Raw genomic sequence first — 25,238 nt, forward strand, 5'->3', positions numbered from 1 at the left:
AGGTACACAGGAGACGGCAGCAGACACGAGTAATGGCACAGAAGCAAAACAATGAACTGCTTTGGGCTGGAGCAGCAAAATGTTTCTTTACCTAAAAAAAGGCCGAACTAAAAATTCAAAATCGACATAGTTGTCAGACAGCTCTTTTGAAAGTAGAGCTATAACAAAACGTCAAGATACCAAAAATGTTATACCAGATGCGTATACCAAAATTCCCGTATCAATTTAACACCACAGCAAACCAACTTAAAAACACAACAATCGATCACATAATTCAACATACACTTTTTTGTAAGAATTTAAAGGTCATTATCCCCCCCTCTACTACAGATTTTATTTCGCTTATATTTCGCCAAATAAACATTTTTAAAGTTCACAATGAACTTAATGTTAATGTTTAAAATGTACCCTCACCCAACATCAATTTTCATTGAATAGAATATGAGAGCGCCTTAATGCAAATGTATTTAATCTCCGTTCACCCGCTGTTAAAAGCAATCGGCTTATAGCTGATGTTAACTAGCTTTCGCACTTTCAATTTCAACACAGATTTGTTGTTTACAATGCTAAATTATCAAGAGAAAAAATAACACCACATGAATAATCAGTTGAATGGCTTCCTAAAAATATTTTTCTATCGTCCCTATGATAATACTGTAGTAAAACAAGCCCCTTATTGTCTCAAAATGTTGAGTATTGGTTCTTTTGACCTCCCTTGAATCATATACAACCATCTTCTGTATGCTCTCTTGGTATGCTTTTGCAGAACACCAATGTAAAACGACTATTTCGCGCTGCAGTACATTCCTTTTCTTCTGTGCCGGTACCGCTGTCCGTTTCTCAAAACTTTGGGCGTGCCGACCACCATCTACTGATTTGAAATGCACTCACTATGGATCCTTATACAAACCCCTTCAAAACATCCGAACGATCCCTTTAAGTGCTTCAGCTAACAGATGGATGGTGGTGGAATGCTATGCATCTGTAGCAGCGATGGACACACACATTGATCGGATGCTCTCCATGTCCCGACAACCTACAGCCTTCTGCAACTGTCAGCGCAGTCAGCCTGACACTCTCACACTCTGCCTCACCTCTATAGACTCCTTCAACAGACACCTATATATGCAGAACACACCTGCTGAGCGGCAGAGACACAGTGACACACATACTTATCGCTATGGGTTTGCACCCTGACATTGCACTTCAACCCTACACCGGTAGCATATAGGGATGGGAGAGGCAGAGCAGGAAACAGAGTAGCAAGAACGTAAAGAGAAAGGCATGTAGAAGATGAATAAAAACATGCAATGGCCCACTCTTTGGGTGGATTCCTGATTTCTGAAGGCCTCTTTTTTGCATTTACAGTCTAAAATGGTATTCGTATTCCTTCAACAGAAAGATATCTTTCTAACCAACACGAGAGACATGGTCTAGTCATGGCACAGGGACAATTCCTCAATTCTTCCCCTGAAAAGAAGAAAGGATGAAGAGTACGAGAGGACACTGCTATTAGTGGTCTGGACAGGGGACAGAGAAAAGAAGAAAGAAAGATCTGTCAGCTTTCTTTTCTTTATTGGCCTGAAAGTGTAGACTCAGCTCACCACTGTCTGTCTTTATCTTCCCTCTTATTTTCTTTCTTTCCCAGGTTGGCTTGAAAGGCCCTGTAATTCACAGCTACCCCTTTGGCTCTTCTTCAGCCGAATGTTTTCTGCCTTTGTGTCAGCCTGCTCACAATAACCATCACTATATCGCACAGTTACTTATAGCAACAGAAGAAGCAGTAATAGTTTCCTGAAAAGTGACATTGTTGAGAGAGAAGACTGCTGGGATTAAAATGGCCTTTTCCTAAAACTCTATGTTCCAAGAAGTGATAGGGACTGCACGTGAATGGCCTGAAAGTTACGCGATATGTTTTTTTCAGGTAATGATCAGGATGTTGTCTTTCCAGATGAAAAACATATTCTTTTGGTTTGGTCCGTCTATTTTCCCCCTGTTTCGAAAAGCCAAAAGCCTCCCCCCATAAACCAATCCGTCACCATCCCTCCATCGTTCCCTCCTCTCTGCACTCGCATGTTCCGACGGATACGAGGTGACGCCGATGACTGACAATCTTTGAAAGGCTCGTTAAGCGAGGCGGAAAGCGAGATGGGGGATGAAGAAAAAACAAGTGGAGAAAGAGGGAAACATGTATAAACTTTGGTGGGTAGACTTGGCTGCCGTCATAGGTGTGATAAATGCGAGGGAGATGGGACGGAGACAGGGAGGGACGAGAGAAAATTAGGTGCAGATGGGTAACGGGACGTTCGCTGGATGGAACTGATAGGAGCAGTCTGAGTGCCAGTATGGAGGGGCCCGCCAATGTTGGAAGCTTTGGATGAAAAGGGAGGGCTTGGAAAAAAAGGGGGAGAAGAGCTAAATAGATAGAGGGGTGACATGGGAAAAGTAGGCATAAAACAAAATGGAGATTTTTACAAGTGAGAGACATACATTTAAATCTATTGTTTGTAGTGCGATAAAGGGGCCCTATGATGCTCATTTTCAGGTTAGATATTTGTATTTTGTGTCTCTACTGTGACATGTTTAAATGCTTTAATGTTCAAAAAGGGCTTTATTTTCCTCATAATGCCTGTGCTGCAGCACCTCTTTTCACCCTCTGTCTGAAACCAGAGCCCAGTCTGCTCTGATTGGTTAGCTGGCAGGCTCTGTTGTGATTGATCAACAGCTTAGTGATGTCCTGCCCCTAGACCATCACATACAATGTGTTGGAGCACTAGCTAATAGAAGCACAAGTGTTACGTAGTGAGGTCAATATGTTACGGAAGTAAACAAAGGGGTCCAATGGTGGCAATTCAGGCAAGGGGGGCGGTGTGTGTGTGGGAGACAACTTTGGGATTTAAGCCTTTGCAGACCATTTACATGCAGAAAAACCTATATAACTCACTACAGGAGAGGGGAAACCCAAAACGCACAATAGGGCCTCTTTAACATGCGGAGGTTGACGATTTTCTACAGTGAAAGTTTCGCAATGAACTGAACTCTAACGTAGCAGAGGGGGAAATTACACAACCTCATTTGAATAATGAGTCGCTCCAGGATAAACATTACACAACCTCAATCATCACAAGTAAATAAACACATAACTCCACCGGGCTTGACATGCAGTTGCACAATACTCCAGATCTATTATCACTCCCCAGCTCCCTCTGTGACACAGCATCACTCATTCTTTTCAGGCCACACAGACTCTACACACACATTGAGATAGCAGGGGCCCGGCTGTCATGAGTGAACTTTATTACCAACTCAATGACGAACGAATAACTGTCACCTTGTTCCTCTCCTTCATTGTGCACCCTTTCCCTTGTCTAGTTTTCTCACACACCTCAAAAAAAGAGAGCGATGCCCCAGACCAGTACCTGTGATTTATTTGAAAAGCAATTAATCAGACACATAAATCCAGGGCCTAGCTGCGGCCGAGGAATCCTCGTGAAAACCTACTGCGCTTTTGCCTTCTGCTCCTTTTCTTCCTCCTTGCAGGAGTATGAGTTTGGTATGTGAAGGGTTGAGACAGCTTTCATCATGTTAGAGACTGTCAGCCACAAGTGGCTTTCACATCTGCAGCTTGTCCAAAATGGAGGACAGGTATGAACACAAATTAATAAAAAAAAATCGAACTTAAAGGTGGGGTAGGTAAGTTTGAGAAACCAGCTCGAGATACACTTTTTGTTATATTCCATGGAATGCTCTTAACATCCCGATAGCAATGAATATCTTAAGTGCTTTGACAAAAAAATCCATAAAAAAATGTCATCTGTGGAAGCCGTAATACTGTAAAAAGCACGACCAATCATTTTAGCCGGCCCGACTAAAATAACTGGATGGCCTACCTGCCTGTCAGCCTTCCATCTGTGCACAAACTTATCTCGTGCCCTCATTGGTCATGTGCGCGTTCGTGTGTGTTGGAGGAGGGGCTCTGTAAGGAAGTGGCAGATTTTTTGCTGGTTTCTCCAAAATTACCTACCCCACCTTTAATAACTTTAATGTATATTTGATTAAGTAAAAGTGTGTGTCAGGCCAGTCTAAATCAGAACCCATCCTCAGGAGCTTCTGGTAACAATAACATTGGTTTGTTCGGAGCAAATGCATGGATAAATACAGCCCTGCATTTGGCTTTGGCACAGCAATTCATGCCATTTAATGGAAAAACACTTTTTCTGGTTTCAGATTTTCATATGCAATGATTTGCTGCTTTTCTGTTTTGTAGCATTGTACATTGAATATCGTTTGGTTTTGGAGTATTGGTCATGGACATTTGCTTGTGCTTTGGTCCATTTGTTGTCAATACATTGACTTAGCATCAATCAGTACATGATAAATGCATGATGAGCTAAGGGAGAATCACTTTAAATCACGAATGAAATGGTGTTATTTCCCTTATCTTTTGACATTATCTTTCATTGGAATTACCGTATTGGTGCAATACCAATATGATGATAAGATACCAATACGGTGTTCAGGGTTTTTTCTAGAAAAATATAGTATGAGGGCGCTAATAATGCATTAGAGTAAAGCGGAAAATAATAGTTTCTTAATTTCTTAAAGCTGCTGAGTCATATATTGCACCTCAAACAACAAATAAATCCCTAGTTACGGTTTATTTACTTCCTCTACAGAAAAAGGACAATAAAAGAAACAATCTCATTCAGAAATCACAGTTTGAGTGTAACCAACAGACCGATAGACAATCCCCTATTTATTCGGAGCTCCGTAAAAACAAAGCTGTCTCTGCCGTCTATATTTTGGAGTTATTATACAGTTTTTGACGAATAGAAATATTGTTTTCTGGCATCCCTTTAAAAAATTGGCATTTTGGTATGAGGTCGCACGGTGAAAGTAAAAGGGCGCAGCGCCTCTGTTACCCGGTTTAGACAAAATCCTGGTGTTATAGGGGAGGTACTATCACATGTTGCATCATAGAGAGGCTTTGTGAGGATGAGGTCATTCATTGCTTGACTGTAATAAATCCGTGTCATGGCTCCAAGTGATCCCCTTTCAGGCTTGGTGGAGGACAGACCATGAGACAGTAGGTGTACCCAGTGTCCTATAGTAAGAGGGTTCTTCTGCCTCCATCTGCATCACTTTACACCCACATCTGCTGCTGATTTCCTGCTCATATCTCCAGTTGGGTTTTCAGCCAGCCTACCCCTAGCTGAGGTGTCCCTTTATGTGCACAAGTCCGGCACTGTGAATGCAGTCTCAATGAGCCTATTCTTGTTAACAGTATCGTTGCAACTCAAACAGGAAAGGGCAGTAAGTTATACAGTAATCTGCTGGACAACTGAACACCCAGTATGAGACAGAGTGGCTCCACGTTGGGCTGTTTGCAGGATAGATGAGGTCACTAATGTTAGACCTTGCTCTGTTTGCTTCTGGTGAAAGATATCCAAAAATAACATGCAACACAAAAAGGAGCCTGTTTTAAAATATAGGAGGTTGAACAAAATGGTGAATGGGATATTATGTCAGGATTAAGAATTTGTTAAGCACTCTTGGCAGAACAAGGACATTTGACCCAAACAGACAAACACGGTCACATTTGTGGTCTCCCTGCAGTACGTTATTCAGCTGGTTGTCACTCAGGACCAGCCTGAAGTCGGAGGGTGTACAAAGGGGCCTAGTGTGACCTGGAGCCGAGGAAGGTCTAACCTAGGCCGGCCTGGGCCAAAACTCTGACCCAGGGTCACATTCAGCCGATCTTCGTCAAAAAACAATAAACAGAGGCCCTGATCCCTACATCCGTACTCTCTCTCAAACATACAGCCCTCACAATGCGTCCTAAGACTGTTGAAACGCATACATTCTGCCCAGACAAGGGGGCATGGCCGGGGGGCCTCTAGCTGCTGATGGACACACGTAAACAGCGCAGCTCACACAAACACACACACAGCTAGACAAATAACACTAAAAAACCAAGCAGGCTGGACAGAGGGGATAGCGTCAATGAAAGACATGTCCAAACAAGCTGTGCTCGGAATAGACCTTAGAGACACACTTTCACCACTGTCTGAGACAAATATATACATTTGTGTGTGTGTGTGTGTGTGTGTGTGTGTGTGTGTGTGTGTGCGTGTGTTGAGGACTGAGTGCCCTGAACTTGTCTGGGGTCTGCGTTTGGGGAGATTTACGCTAACTGCTGCTGTTTAAACACTCCGGGCCCACCGAGGCCCTTTTCACCCTACTCAACACATTACCACAGGACAACCTTCAAATAAAGCATCCAGGCTGCTAAGTCTCCCCCTTGGGCCCCTAGACAATCTCCTCCACCCTCCTCACTCTGAGCACTCCCTATGCGTCACGGCTCCACGGATGACAGGTTAATGAGGAGAAAATATTTTTACAGGATCGCATTTCGAAGGCGCCCTGAGAACCTACGGCAGCGCTTTTATGGGCATCAGCTCACAGACTGGGCACTTTTATCTCTTTATCTCCTCTTGGTCTTTACGGGCAAAGGCGAGCTGTTACGCCTGTGTGACACAGACCGCAGATTACCAACTTGCAGTCAGAGACGCAGCTCCCCTAATCTCGGGTCTTAAAGCCCCACCTCAAACCTCTGACTGCAAGGCCCTCCACCCACACTCTGAATAAGTGCGTTTATGAGGGCAGCTCATTCTGTCCAGTAGTGCTTATCAAAGATCTGAAAGCATTCGCTTGCCAAAAAGAAACCAGGCGTTTCAGACAAAGTGGCGCAGCTGCAGCGGGTTTGAAAATAAATAGTAGGGAAGTTAATGGCAAGGCAAACACCTCAGGCTGGCAGCTAGAGGGCTCTGGGTCTGCTCAGCGTGACACCATCTCCGAACTCTCATTTTCACCCTTGTGACCTTCACACCTTCCCCTCGCTCCTACCCTCCTGCCACCCCCGATTCCGTCCATCCACACACAGTAAGACTGAATCGTCTGACCCGACCCCTTGAACTCTGCTCCTTCTGACCATCACCCTGTCATCGCTCCACCTAGGGGGTACCAAGCGGCGACTGCCCCCAGTCCGCGCTGTAGCCTGTTAAAGATTTGTTAAAAACACAACCGTGGCAGGGCTCATGAAAAGAAAATGAGATGATGAGGCATAAAAGAGAAGAGAAATTATCAAAAACTTTAAACAAATGTTTTTGCTGAGAGGTGCACTGTTGGTGGTCTCCTGTCGAGCAAAATCAAACAGAACTGTTTCTGTCAGAAAGGCTCCAATTTAAGAGAGGGGGGAGGGGAGCTGGGAGGCAGCAGAAAGGGGGTATGCTTTGGCTTATACGTACATTTTACACAGAGGGTGAAAATGAGCCTGGTTGGGTTTGATCTTATTTTGATGGGGCAAGGATTGTTGGAAGGTAATGCCAGTTGCAAAAAAGACCTTCTAAAAACCACTGAATGTAATCTGAGGACAAACCACACAGCAGAAAAGAAAGGGGACAAATAAAAGTTAACAGAGGAGGCCATCCATAATCAGCCCCCACCAGTACATGTATATCACCTCTCATTGAGTTGTCATGACTTAGTGCTCCTTAATACTCAGATATGAAAACACACTGAAACACAAATATTGAACATATAACTCCTGCCTTCAAGCTTTCAAGTTTGAACAATTTGCTAAAATGAATAAAATATGATGTCATATTTTATCTCTGAATGAAATCAGTTAAAAGTTTGTTCAGTCCGATCCCTTCTCTCACTATCAATCTTTCATCCTGACCCGCATGGTGGCTGGTTTCCTTAAAAGTTGCTGAAAGACAAATGGAAACAAAAAAAAGGGGCATAAGGAGGAAAAGGGGGTGGCTGTACGGTGCCTGGACCTGTAGGGCATGTGAAGCGTAAACTCAGTTCCACACAAACACTGTAAACCTTTACAATACAACTCTATCAAAAGGGCTATAAACGTTATGCAGGGATAAAAAGGGGAAAGGAAGAAAAAAACATTGCCCTCAAACTCAAAATAAAAGCATTTGTGTACTACACAGTATGCAGGGATGGGGGGCCTCTAGATGCCTCAAACTCACTCACTGTCACTCTCAATCTGCCCAGATGTACAACAATGACACGCAGAATGTGAGGTCACACACGTATGCATAACACACTGTCTGAATGGGCCCCTGAGTGAAAATAACATGCATGCAGGGTCCTGATAGCTGTGGCTGGGAGCCTTTTAGCAAGTCAAAACCTGCCACAGCTTACCTGGAGAGGGGATTTAAAGGAAGGGATTCACTACATTATTATACACTGCAGGTTTTGGATGGCTCTGCACATATTCAGAATATTTATTTTTCATTTTTGGTCCTAAGCAATTCAGGGTTGATGTGAAATGAAGTCAGTGAGAACATGTTTACATGCTTTAACTTTCAAAAAAGCTAGGCTGGATGGTTAGCTGGCTGGCTCTGTTGTGATTGGTCAATCCCTAAGCCTATCAGAATGTGTTGGGGCGAGAGTGTTACGAAGTGATGTCATTTTATTGGGAAAGTAAACAAAGGACTATGATTGAGTCGTTTCAGGCAGGGGGGAGTGTGTGGGAGATAAACCCCCTCTTTGTACACCATTTACATGCATAGAAACCTATACAAAACGATACAGGAAAGGGAAACCCCCCAAAAAGCATAATAGGCCACCTTTAAGTATTGATCACTATTCCAAAGCATTTCTGTGTGCAGGTCCAGTGTTCATGCCGGGAAGTAATTTGTCATGTTTAATTGATGTCATGAGGACTAAGCTCATGCAGCAGGTGACAGAAAAGCCTGCAGGCACACACTGATTAAGGTAAACATTAGCAAAGCAGCAAGTGACTGAAACCAACATCAAATTCTTTCATATCCCGACACTCTCTTCCCCACAGTGGCTCACACCTGCATGGATTTATTTCAGGTCCACTGAATTCAAAAGCCATGCGGTAAACTGCTGGCTGTTGCTAGAGAAGTGACCGGCTCTCTGACAGTGTTTGTTGTTTGTGGGCGAGGAGGAGTTGCTTTGAAAGGGAATGGAGGTGCAGCTGCCGCAAAAGGGGCTGTTTAAAAAGTCAGTGAAGTACCGCCGGGGAAACGAATAATCCTTTTCATCTTGCCTCCTTTTCTCATTTGGCACACATTTTGTCACTCTCCATCTGTCCTCTTCCTCCTCCCTTTCTCTTATTTTGCTCACTCCTTCTTTCTTCCCCTCTGTGGAAAATGTAATGGTTTCCTGGGCTCAGAACGAGACATTCTTTCACTGTGAACAATAATAACAAGAGTAAGAGCCACTTCAAGAAGCTCTCTCACTCCCTCCACTACTGGGTACCGCTCAGTATTCTGGCTGTGTATGTGCATGTATGCCACACTTGAGAAGTGCTTGATCTGTTAAAAAACCAGGTACTCTTACGTCGGTAAAGCCAAGTGGTCGACCGCATCGTTTGTTATCATCAAAGTCTGCTTATTCAGTACCGACACGGAGAAGTGCTCACACACACACACACCTCTGCAAAGAAATGGAAAATCACTACAACGCAGCATGGATCTTTTACTTCTTGTTCTGTCCACAACGAAAAGTGGAAATGTATCAAATGAAAGCTTATGAAACTGAGTACATTTTTTTGCGAGCTGCTGAAGCTGGATGGCGGAGTTATTGGAGGACAGGGGGAATACAATATTGTGAGAAAAAAAAAGGGTAAGGCACCTCTTCATGGTTTCACAAAGAAAGAAGCTAATGCAGATCATGTCAAGAGCTGAACCTCAGGTACTATAAGAAGATTAATAAATACTGCATCATCTAGACACATAGGCTTACTTTAAAATGCATGCAGTGACAGTTTATTTTGTGTCAGGGAAGCCCCAAGAAATGTGTGTCTTGTCACCAGCCTGCAGTACACGTTCAGGGTTTATTTGACCACAATTCTTACAAACGAGCTACACATACGCTGCGTGACATTTCAGACTAAAATCAACAAGCCGGAGAATTCAGCTCAGGGTGATTTAAAAAAACATTTAGTCAGTTTAAATCAAACATGTTTGTCTGGGCAGATTGGAACATAGTAATTGTATTCTGGTACGGACAAAATCAATTGTGAGACACTGCTTGTGAAAGGTGGTGTTTCCAAGCAAACCGGTTCAACACCACGTGCGGTTCGTTTGCAGTATGAATATAATCCAACCCATACTGATAGAATTTCAGGAAGTTGACCGAAAACAAAGGATTTTTGTTTACCTTTGAAGGCATTTGTTGACAACAGGTTAATAGGTAAACATGAGTTGGAGAGGACTTACTCGGAGTTGAGAAAAATATGCCCAATAAAGTCCAGAAAATAAAGTGCATTGTCAAAGTGAAAAAAACGAGAGCAGCAACATTTTAAAATCCGCAATTTCCTTGCATTAAAGAGGCAGATCTCGAGACAAAAGCTCCTTTGGACACACCCCAAGCAAACAGATAGATTAAGATGTTCTGATTTAATTTAAGCACTTTGAAACTTAACCAGACTAAATTAATAAAAACTAACAATGATTTTCACTTGGACTACCCAGATGGATTAGGATTTGCGAGAGCCCCCTAAGCAAAAAAGCCTCAGTTTCTCTTTATAATGTGACGAGACATTAGAAGCAATGTGGAAAAGAAAGGAGAGACCTTTGGTCTCATTTAGCCTCCAACAGCTTCACCTTCTGCTCTCTGCAGCTCAACATCAGAGGGCCAGGAGCCAGGGGCAGGATGTCACGTCTCACCCCGGACCCACCAGCCAAACCAGTAAGGCTCTGTGGGACGCTCCGTCCCAGCTTTGAGAACAAAGGAGAGGGTCTGACACTGGCCATACGCCCCCTGTTCCTGGATGGACTCCAAGTCTTCTAGGACTCTTTAAGGCTGCTCTCTACAGGACCATGTCCAGTCACTGGCACTAAGAAGTTTAAACCCCTCACACATGGAGCTGTTCCCCTGGGCATGAAGAGATGTGTGACCTGGTAGAAAATACTTTCCTCCCAACTCAAAAACACTTTTAAAAGGAAACTCTTAGACAGGAGCCACATCACTAACACTCATGCAGCAGGAGGATACGAGGGGACAGGGCAGACAAAAGAAAAGCTCAGGTAGAGGCTTAAAAAAGTGATACCATACTAGTTTTAAATACTCTCCTGTATGTCAATGAACACTTTATATAGTCACCATAAAAAGCCTTTTACAGTGCTGCTGGTGTCAGTTACATAAACAATGCACTTGTCTTGCTCCTCAGGGAATGAGGAGTTGTAACAATTCCACAGAGAGGAAACTGGTTTTAGATCGATGTGTTTAGTATTCCTCTCAGCATGTTAGATGCAAGTCAATCTGAGCTTCTACTGAAATTCAGGCAACGTTCACCATATTATCTTGGATGCCTTTAATCAGTGATTCCCAAAGTGGGTTTATTTAGTGAAGGCTCGAATGGAGGCGCAGAAATGTATTTTTGAATGTATATACATTAGTGTGAGTGTTGTTTTAAATGTGATGGGTAGAGGGAGTTTCATGAAGAGGTAGCAAAGGGAAAAAGAAGGGGGTTGATGGGTAAAATGGCGAGAGGGAGTGATGTTCAAGGGGTTTGAGAGGTGTCCAGCAGGGTTCAAGTACGAGTGTTTTGGTCTTTAGAAGAGGCGAGCAGCAGGACTGAGATCCTGAGACCAGAAAACCTCCAACACAATAAACAGTGGAGTTTAGGGCCTCCCCATCTTAGCGGACAATTCCACAGTATGTCTGTGCATTAATGAACTACTTGGGCTAATATGCAAATCCAACAATGGAGCGAGACACTGTGCATGTGGTGAGAGTGTGTTGGAGCGCGGGTGTGTTTTCTGTGGGAGTGTGAGAGCCCAAAGGTGGGAACTGGGCAACCTTCTCACCCTTGTTCTGTGTTCCTCCCCAAGGGTAAAATAGGAAGAAGTGGGGAGGTTGTGAACAAGACGCAGCAATGGCAAACACACAAGAACAGATAAGGGGGGGTAAATACCAGCGCAGGGGGGGTTTGGCGCTCTGGTAACAGCGTGATCAAGATTCAACACACAGACACATAAACAGAGCAAACACGCTCACATGCATTCCATACTTCCAAACTGAGCTAGGCAAACCCCAAAACAAGATGTAAACGGGTAAAAAGATGTGGCACTTTGCCATAATCCCCAACAAGACATCAGTCTCGCATGGACAAGAACAAGCTCTGGGAACATCTGAATGAAATGACAGAGAAATAGAGGAATTAGTAGATGGATGAGAGAAAGAATGGATGAATGGTAAATCTCAGCCAAACTAATGGACTTGGAGAGGCTGCTTTCTTTCCCCAATGCTTGTGAAGCTTTAGATCTTTTAGGCGTGTTTGGTTTGAATGTGAGCATGTTTGTACGTGCATATACGTTATGCATTTTGTGTAAAAGTACATCTATGTGCGCATTTAGCGAGTTACAGTTGCCGTCACCATTGTGACCTTCTTCTCAACCTTTAATGTCTTCAGCAGCCTCGTCCTCTCTTCCTTGCCTGTACCTCCCCTCTGTCCTTTTTCTCTCACACACACTCCCTTTACTTACATTTCTCCTTGTTTTTATCCCTCCTCCCTTAAGGCTTACTGCGTATGAATCAGCTGTTTGGGTTTAATAACTTTTCCAGGTGCATTTGAGTCTGTAATGCTGACAGGGCATCCCTTTGGATTGTTACAATACTTAGCTACTACTGCTGATGTGAAATATACACTTGCAATTTACATTACATTTCTGTACAATTTACATATCATTTGTACAATCTGTAAACATTACGGGCTCTTTCAAAACTTTTGTGTTTCACTTACTTTTAAAATAATGCTACTAAATTGTTGTACTTATTTGTTATATTTGTTTATATTCCTGATGAAATGGGATAACTTTTTAGTGCCGCACCATGCATCTAATGTTTATTCTTAAAAGACGTACACTTGATATGTATCACTAAGTTGGATAGACTTCTGGACACCTACATTCCACACTGTAATACATGAAAAACGAGAGCAGGTGCCAGGGTTCCTGTGGAAATGAGAGAGAAAAGATCACACTGTAGGTAGGCCCCTGTTGAGAACTTCGCACCTATAATAACAAAAGCAGTAGAGGAAAAAGAGGCCGGTCTTCCTCTTCCTTTACAATCAGGCAGTTGGGACATGCAAAGCCTCTCAGAAAGATAGAAACCTACATTATGCAAAAGTAATCAGAGGAGGATAGCACTTGGTCACTGGCTTGATAGGCGGGTAGCAAAGAGACTTGTGTAAATAGCGTAAGAGGGAACAACACTAATGACAAGCTAGTTTTAGGCCCGGTCCACACGGAGACGAAACGGAGACAAAAACGAACCTTAGTCGTTTTCAAAAAAGTCTTCCGTCCACACGGAAACGGCTCAAGAAACGTGTCCGTCCACATGAAAACGCTCGAAAACGCTGGAGACGCTGTAGTACATATGCCGGGCCTGTAAGTGGCGCTGTACTTCCGCCACAAAATACACCAAAAGCAGCGAATAAGACCGATGACGATTATTATTATTATTATTATTGTTGCTGATGGTTGTGGTAGAGGAGCTGTAGATTTTGCACTAAAATCTGTATCATGGTCAGTAGCGTCTGGAGCACGAACGCAACCCTGTGATCCGCCATTGTTGTTGTTGTTGGCGAAACGCATCAGCAATGACGCGGGTGATGCGGGGGAGAGCAGGAGAGGTGGGGAGAGCAGGAGAGGCGGGGCTATGGCGTCATCGTTTTCAGGAAATGATCGTATAGGGCGTACACACGGGCGTTTCGTCCTCAGACCTACCCACTTTGGGAGCCGTTATCAAAGTGCATCGGATTCGGGCTCCGAATCCGCGTTTCGGCCTCGTGTGGACGAACCGTCTATACGATAGAGAACGTTAGCGGATTCAACTGATATCGTCTCCGTTTGGACGGGGCCTTAATATTGGCACTGCCTAATCCTCATGATAATGGAGCAGTTAAGGACAGATATGTTGACCATTTCTCATAGAAGATGAGGAAGCACTGAGGATGCATGGCTCAGTTTGAAACATACATTATGCTTTTCGTGGGTTTTCTGTAGTGTTAAATCGTTTTTTGGGCATGTAAATTGTCTGCAAAGGCTAAAATCCTTTTGGAGAGTTTCTCTCCCACACACTCCCCCCGTCTGAAACGCCATATTTTAGTCCTCTGTTTACGTCCGGAACAAAGTGACATCACTGTGTAACACTCGCGCTTCTACTGGCTAGTTCTCCAACACATGGTATGTTATAGGCTAAGGGGCGGGACATCTCTAAACGGTTGACCAATCACAACAGAGACCCCCAGCAAACCAGAGCAAAATATCAGAGAAGACTGGGCTCTGGTTTCAGACAGAGGGTGAAAAGAGGTGCTGCAACACAGGCAATATGAGAAAATATAACACAAAACTGAGCGGAAACATTTGGCTTGCACATAAAAATGTTAAACAAACATCATTATGGCCTATTGGGAAACACGGCAAAAACTCTCCTTTTATGTGAAATATTATAAACATAGCATGGGGATATAACATCACTGAGTGTAGTGCTGCACATCCTTTAAAACTGGTTATTATTAACAGTTGAATTCAATTGAATTTGAGAGAGGAAAGAGGAACACACGTTTAGAAGTGTTGCCATTTAGTTATGTGTGGACACAGGTGTAAAATGTAATTGAAAAACGTCAGAGTGTATGTGATATTGCATTTTATTAGCACATATTATCATATGGTATAAATAAAGTAGTCAATGTGAGACAAGGCATACCTTATACCGCATCTTGGGACAGGAGTGAATGTAGAAGCCCAGGTAGTAGTAGCACAGCTTGGGGGACTGTTTCTGCAGCTGCCTGGTGAAAGCGATCTCCCTGCGGCAGGATGGACACACACACACACACACACACCTTTTCAATGAGACACTGGAGGAAAAAAGGCTCAGGCTTTTAAAAAGAGCACATATGCATGCAGACGATGTTGTTGCTTCATACAATGATGGCTCACTCCAGCAAAACAGTTTCAGCTGATACTGGTTAGATATGCTGAACGGCAGTGCACAGTGTTGTATTGTTTGTGTTAGCTAAAACAAATGACCATCCACAGTTGATCAGCAGTTTGAGTAATTTAGAATATTTAAATTCATCTTCCATAACCTGAAAATAGTGTTATAGTGTTTTAGTGTTAACCAAAACACTTTAAAAGCTTTTTTTCTCACAGGTTATTATATCAGCAGCATACAAATGAGGCCATTAGGAATTAAAATGGGTACTAGCAGCTCTGACTAGAGCAGTGCCTGAGCAGAGGAAGTAAACACCCACACTTAAAAAGGCAGCTTTTCTTGGTCTCATTTCATTACACAAAAACAACTGCCTTCCCTTTCTCGTCATTGAGCCCTTTGGCAGCAAAGAAAATAGTGAAAAAGGAGGGCGACAGCGTGTAAAATAAAGATTTAGAACTTGGAGGATTTATATAGCTTCTTCAAATACAGTAAATGTCTTCCCTGCTTTATTTTTCCCCAATAGTTTCTTCCTTAATTGCATCCTTTTTCTAAAAGCCTATTTTCCCCCTTTCCCCTCGGCCGTTTCCTTTACTTTTCCATAACTAAACTCCAGGTCCTCTTTCTTCTCTCTTTTTGTTTCACTCTTCCTTCCACCCTCTGAGTTTCACCCGCTCAAATGAAGGGGGAGAATTCCCTTTGCTTACAATACTTACCAGAGAGAGAAAGAGGCCTTAAAATAAAATAGATGCACTGAAAAATAAGACATGGGACAAAGCAGACCGAGCCAGGGAGGGTGGGGGGACAGGAGGAGAATATAAAAGAGGAGGGTCAAGAAAGAGAAAGGGAGGGAGAAAAGAGGCAGCGAGAGCGAGGTGCTAGAAGGTCACCCACTTGCTGCCAGGTTCCTGGGTTCCCATCCCCTCTCCACAAAAGCACCCCGGCAGGCCTGAATTGGGGGAGGGGGGTCAAGAGAGACGAGGGGCCCATTCACAAAAAGCCCTGTGTACCCCGCCCCCCCTTTTACTTGAGGCCTTCACACCCGCACCTCCACCCCATGGCAGCAGCTTGAGTCCGCCATTATCCCCTCTTCAGCCATCTGACACTCCAGCACAAGCCAATTATCAAGCCCTCTGCTCCTGCACAGCTTCCCTCATACTGACACACACACACACACACAACACACACACACACACACACACACACACACAACACACAACACACACACACACACAACACACACACACACACACACACACACACACACACACAACACACACACACACACAACACACACACACACACACACACACACACACACACACACACACACACACACACACACACACACACACACACACACACACACACACACACACACACACACACACACACACACACACACACACACACACACACACACACACACACACACACACACACACACACACACACACACACACACACACACACACACACACACACACACACACACACACACACACACACAAGGTGCTTACTGCAGCTTCGCATGCAGAAACATTTCATTACCAGACACGACAATTGATTTGCCAGATATAAAAGGCAATATAATCCATGAGTGATGGGAAGCACACAGAGGCTTATTCAGAAAGGACATTTAGTATTAAAGGCACACAGTCTATTGATGAACTTTATACATTTTTAAAAAGACTCGGGATGCCCTGAATCAGTACAAAGTTGAGAACAAACACAAACTAAACATGTTTCGGGTGTAACACACTTTGAACAAGTGGTTTGACTTGAACTTAAACTTCCCTCCTTCTCTTTCAAAGTATGCTCAACTATGGGATAATCAAAATGTTGATGGGAAGTTGTAATGCAGATCTTTTCAGTTATCCAAAATCTCCCTAGTTTATCTATTCTAATGTAGGCTGATGTAGGCTATATGCACATTCTGCAACTTCATTATTTAAGAAAAAACCTATTAAAAAATAAATAGGATGCAGTATCAGCAATTACTGAATATTTAAGAACTCGGATGAAGATCAGGCGTAAAACAACATAATCAGGACATCCCTGAAGAAAGTGATGGAGGTTGGACACCAGCTGTGTTTCCTACACACAGCGCCTCAGGCCCCTCATTATGTGCCTCTTTACTTCTCCTCCTCCTCCTCCTCCATTCCTCTGGGCCTGTGGCTGAAAGAGCCGCAGTCCAGCAAGACATTTCTCAATATCTCCCTCTCCTGTTTCTACGGCTGAATAACACGTATACCACTGATGTAGTGAGGAGTCAAATACACATAAGGCTCTACTTGTTTTAGCACATTTGTAACATTAATATTTAATCACAACTGCAACATAATGCACATGTAAAGTGTTTTTCTCAGATCAGGACTGGTACCACAGTTCCACTGAAGATTGTGTTTTAAATTAGACAACTTTGACCTGTTTTTACCTTTCTATGGAAGCCCTAAGAGCAAAATAATAATTGAATCTGAAGCTCAAAATGGTTTTCTCCCATGTGTTTGGGACGTGGGAAGATAGGCGGGGGGAAATAAGTCTTTCTTAGCTCCTTTTTCCATCGGGAAAATGTTCAGGCAGATCAAATTCTAACTTGTGTATGGGCAAATAAAAATTCACCGGAAAGAAAATAGGGATCCTTTTTAATCCTATTTAAAACATATAGGCAGAGGTGGACTTCAGCGTCTTGTGGCCCAAATGATCCAACAACAAACCCTAACAAGTATTATCATGACAAAATGATCTTTGATTCCTGTCCTAGTCCTGTTTTCGCTAAACTCAGGAGGAATTTCTTTTTTGATCAAAACAAATTACAAGGATGATTTTTTTTTAAGCTGGCCTCTCAGGAATTCTGTACATTTAGATGTTTATTCCTAGGAAAAAGGTTTCACACATATACTTTATATGTACATGACTTTGTTTAAATGCTGTTGTTTTAAAAGGAGTGCACTTGTCCATGGTTGAGCAGCTCCGGTTCCAATCCAGTTGGGCTAGCTGCTGAGAATAAACACCATCTAATGTAATGAATGTTTGTACAAGTTTCATGGGGGTGTGTGCGCACATGCATTCTGAACAGTACGTTTTGGACAGAGTCGGCCAGGCCCAGCAGACGAGGGAGGGTCCAGACCTGATCAAAGGCCCGGGGCTCTGGTGTCTGTAAACAGGCGGGAGGATTTTAGTCCCGCTGGCTCCCTTCTCAAAGGCCTCCTCCTCTGTGTTACTCTTGGACTCAGACTCTTGGAATAATAAAGAGATGTGGAGCTGTGTGCTTATGATGACCAGGGTGTTCCCTCTATATGAGCAGAGAGTCTGTCCGAACTGCTGGGCTGACTTTATACAAACAAATGACCGCTCACAACTCGCACACGGCAACTTTAAAAGCCGAGATCACCCAGTCTCCCACATCTGTGCAGAAATATTTTTAAAAGCCTTTCTCACATTATTGGGTTACATTTTACAGGAAACGCCAGATATGTGCACCTGTAGCGTAGAGTACGTGTGTGTTCTCTTATTTCATCTTGGCAGAGGGAACTGTCGTCAGCTGAACCACAAACGGAGCACTGCCTCGGCCAATCATGTGTGAAGAAAGAGGTACTTTTCTCCAACCTACGGTATTATGGCACTTATAGTATACAGTTCTAAGGAGAGATAGAGATTTGGGAGGAGACCCAAAGATCAAGAGTCAGGGAGAGAGCAGGTTAAGGGGAGGGCAAATATGAGGGGATGAGAAGGGAGGACGAATGAAGGAGAACAAAGAAGGGAATGCATAGCAAAGAAAGCAGAGACATTCCTCTCCTCAAGTGAGCTACATCAAATCATTACACTAATCATTTTACAACTCATGTGGGGATGTCCTGATTATGTTGTGTTTAATATGCTCTCTATATCTGATTAGATTTGTTGTTCAATAGCCGATAATCAGAAAATATTACAGTATCCTCTTTGTGCCAGTGAGCAACAACAATATTGTCCTGACATGCCATTGGAACCTGAACTATATGAACACTTTCAAAACTATAGAAAACTAACGATGACTGTCTAAATGCTGCATTCATGAGCTGTTGGATAAATAGAAAACAATGTGTTCTTGACAGGAGAAATTCTCATGAACGATCCTTTCAAATCGCAACAAGTACACATTTTGACTTGGAGGATGAAAGTAGATGATTGAGATAGACTTTACAAATTCAAGTATTGCACTCTTTTGCTCGCATGTAATTTATAATAGTGGATAGGTTGCAGTTGGTGCTTGCCGTCTACATCAATTTACAAAAATCTGCAAAAAAGTGATGGGCAATATTTTAAAAGCTTTAGGGAATGTACTGGTGCAGCAACACGTTTGGGACATAATCATTTCTATGAAGCTTCAAACTGTTCCAGCACGCTTGGATAGCATGGTAACAAAACTCAAACTGACTAAAGTTGGAAGCTTCTTAACTTAGGAAATGTGTCTGAGATCTGAGGAGCATGTGAAACCAACCTGAGAGCAGAGTAGGAGCCCAGAGACAGTGAGGAAAAGTCTGGGTGGTAGTACAGGTAGACAGAGGACACACAGGTAGGCAGGATATCGATCACCCCCACCGCCACGATGCGATCGTCCAGCCAGTACTGCTGATGGAAGGAGCCGTAGCCCTCCTCGGGCCCATCTGGAGAATGTTCCGCCTGAGCAGAGGCAACGAGAGGAAAAACACAAGAGGGAACGTGGTCATTGGTCAAAACCATAGTAAAACTCTTGTGTGCCATATAGTTTGTATGTCAAATATATAAATCACAGTGGAATGAGAATGTGGTATTTAATGGGACTATTTTTACTTTCTTGCACAGATACGCTCTCTGTCTCACACACACACACACCTGTATGGCAGTGTATCATAATCCAGGCTTTTCCCTGCCAGGCCTCACACATTATGTGTGGGGGTGTACAGTAGCCTCACGTTCAGCCTGCTAATGGCTCCCAAATGTGGAGTGAGAGCAGGAGCAGGGTGGAGTTGGAGTGGGGGGGTGCTGGCCACAGAAACACTCCAGGAGAGGACTTTTTAATAAAAGACCCTGCATGAGCAAAATCCATTTCACCAGGCGGCGGTGGAGTGTTGCCAAGCTTTCTCCTATATGTCTGTGTCTGCTCTCTCCATGTGGCATGAAAGAATGTGGGTGTAGGTGTCCACCCGCTTGCTCGAGTCTACCACCATTAATAAAAGCGTTAAGTGTTTGACACACGTTGCGTTTTCTCATCTCAAATCCACACGCTGGGTTTTTCAATCGAGTCACTTTACTGCTGTTATCACAGAGGCTTAAGACGAGAGGCTTGGGGTTAGGGTTAAAAGTCAAAGTAAGCCAGGGTATTGCTTTGTGTGGAGTGTGTGTTTGTGTGTGTGTGTCTTTCTTCAGTGATATAGTAACAAGATCCTTCTCCTTTACCAGCATTCATCTGGACTCAGTTAAGTAGTGCAGACGCTGCTAGTTATCACAACACAGCACGCTAATCCATCGCGCCACTGGGCCTTAACTCTGACCAAATTAAACCTGGCCACACACACACACACACACACACACACACACACACACACACACACACACACACACACACACACACACACACACACACACACACACACACACACACACACACACACACACACACACACACACACACACACACACACACACACACACACACACACACACACACCACACACACACACACACACACACACACACACACACACACACACACACACACACACACACACACACACACACACACACACACACACACACACACACACACACACACACACAGGATAAGCTTCACCCACAGGGAGACTCTTTGCCACATTCCTCTTTAGTACCATGTAGGGTTTTTAAAAAACACTACAAGGACCTTTTGCCTGGTTATGAAACAGTCTGAATTTAATACTGATGCTTCTATATGTCCATCAGCAAGAACGTTTTCTAAAGTTATTCTTAATGCCTGTCACTGGGTCCAATTCCCAGCAAAGGATTTATGGCAGAAAGGAGAGTCTATGTTTACTTTCTCGCAAGAAAAGTTTGTCAGCGTGTAGGACGTTTGGCAGTTAATAAGAAATACTTTTTAAATGATATTGCGGTTATGGCTGATGCTGGAGGAAATTTAGCAAAGAAAAAAAAAGAAAACGTTTGAAAGAGCAAGAAGGAACATGGGGCGAGTCAACTTTGGTTGGTCATTCAACCAATCAGGAGAATTGTGGGATTTGAAAATATTAAAAACTGTTCGATAATTGTTCCTTTTCCTCCTTGAGTGGTATGTATTATGTCTATTGTATTTATAAAATACATTTAAAAGAAAGCTAGCTGTCGAGTAAAAACGAATGTATCTTTTTTCACTTGCTTCCAAACCAAATGCTACTTTACAACACAAGGCAGGGGTGTTCATGGGAAATGCAGTCTTCAATCCGGCAAAACAAAACCACATCGGACATTAACATCTAGTAGCTTTGAGTAGAGCTGTTAGTAAAAAAATATAATGATATCTGGCCCCATGAACACTCAATTCTGATTACCTGTCAGACACAATATACACCAGAGTCCATTACTTCTGTGTATGGGAAGTTGAGTGGGAGGGGATGATTACATTGTCTAAATGCTGATCCACATCAGAGGAGATATGATATATAAGATAAAGATGATGTGAATTGAGGCAAAAAAGAGGGACGATTTAAAAAAAAAAAAAAAATCAAAGTTAATAAGAGGACAGCTCGGGGTGTTGAAGGGTGACAGGCATCACATCTGGAGCAAGCACTGCACTCTATTTGGCTGTGTGTGTGTGTGTGTGTGTGTGTGGATTGAGGGAACTGTCCGTCTGTGAAAGCAGGCAGCCTGTTATTTCTTGGCACCGGTTCCCCAAGAAACACTGGAGGCTTTGTCAGAGGCCCCTCTGTCAGTTTAGAAGTTGTAAGTAAAAGGGAAAGAGCGTGAGGTGATCAGAGTGAAAGAGGGAGATTTTTTTTCCCCTTTACCCCACCTCCAGTATACATGCTTGGGCACAGTTATATAAATGTAAATGCCTGTGTGCGATATAAGTAACGTCTGTCTGGGTTTGCTTGTTTGTTCCCCCGTTCAAGGCCGATTCTGTCTGACTGACCTGTGCGTCACCTCAGACGACAGCTTAATGGTTGTGTCCTTGCCACTGTGACAACAATCTAAACATTCTCTGGAACACTTTAAACCACCTCAGAGCTTCCCCTGCAGCCCCAAATCGCTCTCATATGGCCTCAAATACAGGGCGGTGTGGGCAGGGTGCACGTCTGGACAAAGTGGGGAGGTGGTGTACTGCATGTTTGGTTTCCACCATTTAAAATCTTCAGAATCAGTAACCTAGTATGCAATACTGAAACTTTTCTTGGACTGTTCAAAGTTGATAGAATGTGTTGATTTACTTATTTTAGCAAATTCTACCTCAATATTGCTATTAAGGTGTGTTCAGGCAAACACAAAGCAATTTTTTTTGTATGGCGTTATATTCATTGCAAAGACGTGAATAGACACAAATGTCCTCAGGGCCACGTGAAAAGACACAAATACAGTCGAGTTAAAAAGTTTCAACTTCAGATAAAAAAAATGTGTGACCAAAGCGGTTGTTTAAAAATGGTTTTCCAAGGGCAGATTGGAGAAAGACTTGGCTTGTGCTAAGAAGATGTGGCAGATATTAGTTGAAGAATAGATTTTTGAATATGGCTTTGGGTTTATTCCATCTCCTCACAACAATAGTCACAAGGTATTCGGTATGAGACTGGTTTCATTTACGATGACTTACTTGTTTTTCAGGAAATGTTGCTAGCTGTATTGATCCTCATGTGTTTTTATTTACCATATTTATTTGTATTACTTCTTGTATTATTATTTCCACCAGGCTCAACCATGTGGGGAGAATTAGTTTGTGTGTGTGCGTGTATCTGTCTGCAGCTCAACTCGCCTCCAATTGGACACATCATTCTAATATTTTATGTGCATATTGGGTGAATCATCCATTTTGAAAATCCCATTTTATTGAGTGTTTTATACCATTATTAACTGCTGACTTCTCACTCCTTTTAACCGGCCAATCGGGCTGCAAGAGATCAAGAATTGCAAAGAAGCAAAAGGACTTTCCAAACATCAACTAGGCTAAAAACAAACCTTATCTAGTTTGTTGAGGGCCACATTTTGTCATTTGTCCATACTTGCTTTTTTGTGACCAACTAACACATATATATATATCAGTAGAAAATAAGGGTTTACAGTGTTACCACTTGTTTTTTCAGCATAAAAACAACTTTGTGCAACATCAAGGTTGTTAGTGCTACAGTACAGAAGCAATGGCGCTCCAGTGATTCTGGCACTGACTTACAACAGATGTTGAACTCACATATTTCAAAGTCTCTCCTTCTTTCACTCACAAATGTCATGCACTCACAACAGCAAATGAAAACAGAACCCGTTATGAAAGGCTGCAGGTGTAGCATATGAGCAACACTATCATATGCATGTCAGAATGCAAATATATGCACATTTGTTTTAGCACTTAAGTCCCTGACAGAGCTGTCCTGTTGTTTAACTAGAGCTACAGCTGGTCGACTTTTCCGTTTTCGGCTTACAGCTGACCCAGCTAGCAGGGAACATTCTCACAACTTTGGCTAACGTTACCTACAGGTTCTAATAATGTTTTAAAGAAAACGTTTTAATCTGATGTTCAAAGAACCTTTTGGGGATGTTTATCATTTTAAATAATGTTCCTATAAGGTTTAAGGTTAACTAAGGCATAACGTTTTAACTGCAACATTCAGAGGATGTTTTGAGGATGTTTTGAGGATGTTATTAAGGGATGACAGAAAGATTTTTATAAAACGTTCCTTTAATGTGTTTGGTGTCCTGTCTGTCTGTAACTTTGTGTGGTAGTGTTACCACTGACAGGTCTCTCTTGGAAATGAGACCTTGTGTCTCAATGAGATTTTAAACCTGTATAAATAAAGGCTAAATAAAAAAAAATTAATGTGATATGTTAACAAAGGTGGAACGTTTTGCCTGCAACATTCTAAGGATGTTTTTTGGACGTTGTTGAGGTAACACATTACAGATGTTCTTTTATAATTATTACCTCAATGTTACATGATAACAAAAGAAGAACATTTTCAAAGCAACATTCAGAAAATGTGTTCAGGATGTTATTGAGGCCTGAGATGACAGAATGTTTTTTATAGGTTTTCAGAAGGTTATTATTTTTTTATAAAACGTTCCTGTGATGCGAAATATTAACACGGTCATCGTCAACGTCAGATTTATTTGTAGAGCGCTTTAAAAAACAAACCAGGTTTGTGCCAAAGTGCTTTACAACAAACAGAATTGAGCAGAAGTTGTCATAAAACACAAGTTGTTGCATTTGTTTGAAAAGGATGTTTTAAAAAATCTGATGTCACCACATTTTCCTTCTGAAAAAAACAAACAAGCACGTAATTCATGATAAGCTGTAAGCAGATATTGCATGTTTGCGGTGGCATGTGTGAGTTCCCAGCTAGACATTTTTGGTTCTAAAAACATTCTGAGAATGTTACCATTCATTGTTCTAGGAATGTTTTCAGCGGGAAGTTTTATTTTGTTTCCCAGAATGTTCTTCTGAAAGGTAGGATAACGTTCTTTAAAAACATTCTTAAGATGTTTTTGATAACCTTCTTAAGATGTTTTTGATAACATTGTTAGAACATTATAATCAACTTATAATCACACTAAGGTATCTATGGCCCACAGTATTCATAATATCATATGTGTAAAATATCAGAAAATAATCACACTTTTTTTCTGACTATAAAGGTTGTGTTTCGTATGTAGGTTCTAACTGTTAGATAAGCTATCTGGCCGTGTGTGGTTTGTGAGGGCTGCGTATAAACAGCGTCCGCTGTTTATGCATAGTGGATGGAAATCGTAATTGCACCCTTTAGATTTGAGACCGACAGACATATAGAAGAACGGACCGACTGTCACTGCCCGTTCCTGAAACCCCTGTTAGTGTTTGTATGTGTTTGTTTCTACTGTGTATCTCTCTCTCTTCCCCCCCCCCCCCCCTGCCTGCTTGTCTGCTCTACACGGCTGGGAGCAATCTCCAATCAACCACACCTGCAACCTGCTCATCAGCCACACTATTAAAGCCTGCAGCCTGCACTCATTCCCTGCCGTATTGTTGCCGTGAACGGTTTTTGTTGCGTGCCGCTCTAGCTTTTTGCTAGACAACTTTG

General features: G+C 42.7%; 1 protein-coding gene across 3 annotated transcripts in view; it reads right to left on the reverse strand.

Moving 5' to 3' along the window:
• Nucleotides 1–25,238, reverse strand: part of LOC117499545 (arginyl-tRNA--protein transferase 1) — a 73,211-nt gene that overhangs the window by 16,787 nt on the left and 31,186 nt on the right. For all 3 annotated transcript variants that reach the window (XM_034151984.1, XM_034151983.1, XM_034151982.1), the window contains 2 exons: nt 19,475–19,656; nt 14,767–14,866 (listed from right to left, as the gene is read on the reverse strand). In XM_034151984.1, the coding sequence (XP_034007875.1) occupies nt 14,767–14,866; nt 19,475–19,656 (282 nt within the window). The remainder of the gene's footprint in view (nt 1–14,766; nt 14,867–19,474; nt 19,657–25,238) is intronic.

The sequence above is a fragment of the Trematomus bernacchii genome, unplaced genomic scaffold, assembly GCF_902827165.1.
Source record: "Trematomus bernacchii unplaced genomic scaffold, fTreBer1.1, whole genome shotgun sequence".
NCBI classification, from domain to species: domain Eukaryota; kingdom Metazoa; phylum Chordata; class Actinopteri; order Perciformes; family Nototheniidae; genus Trematomus; species Trematomus bernacchii.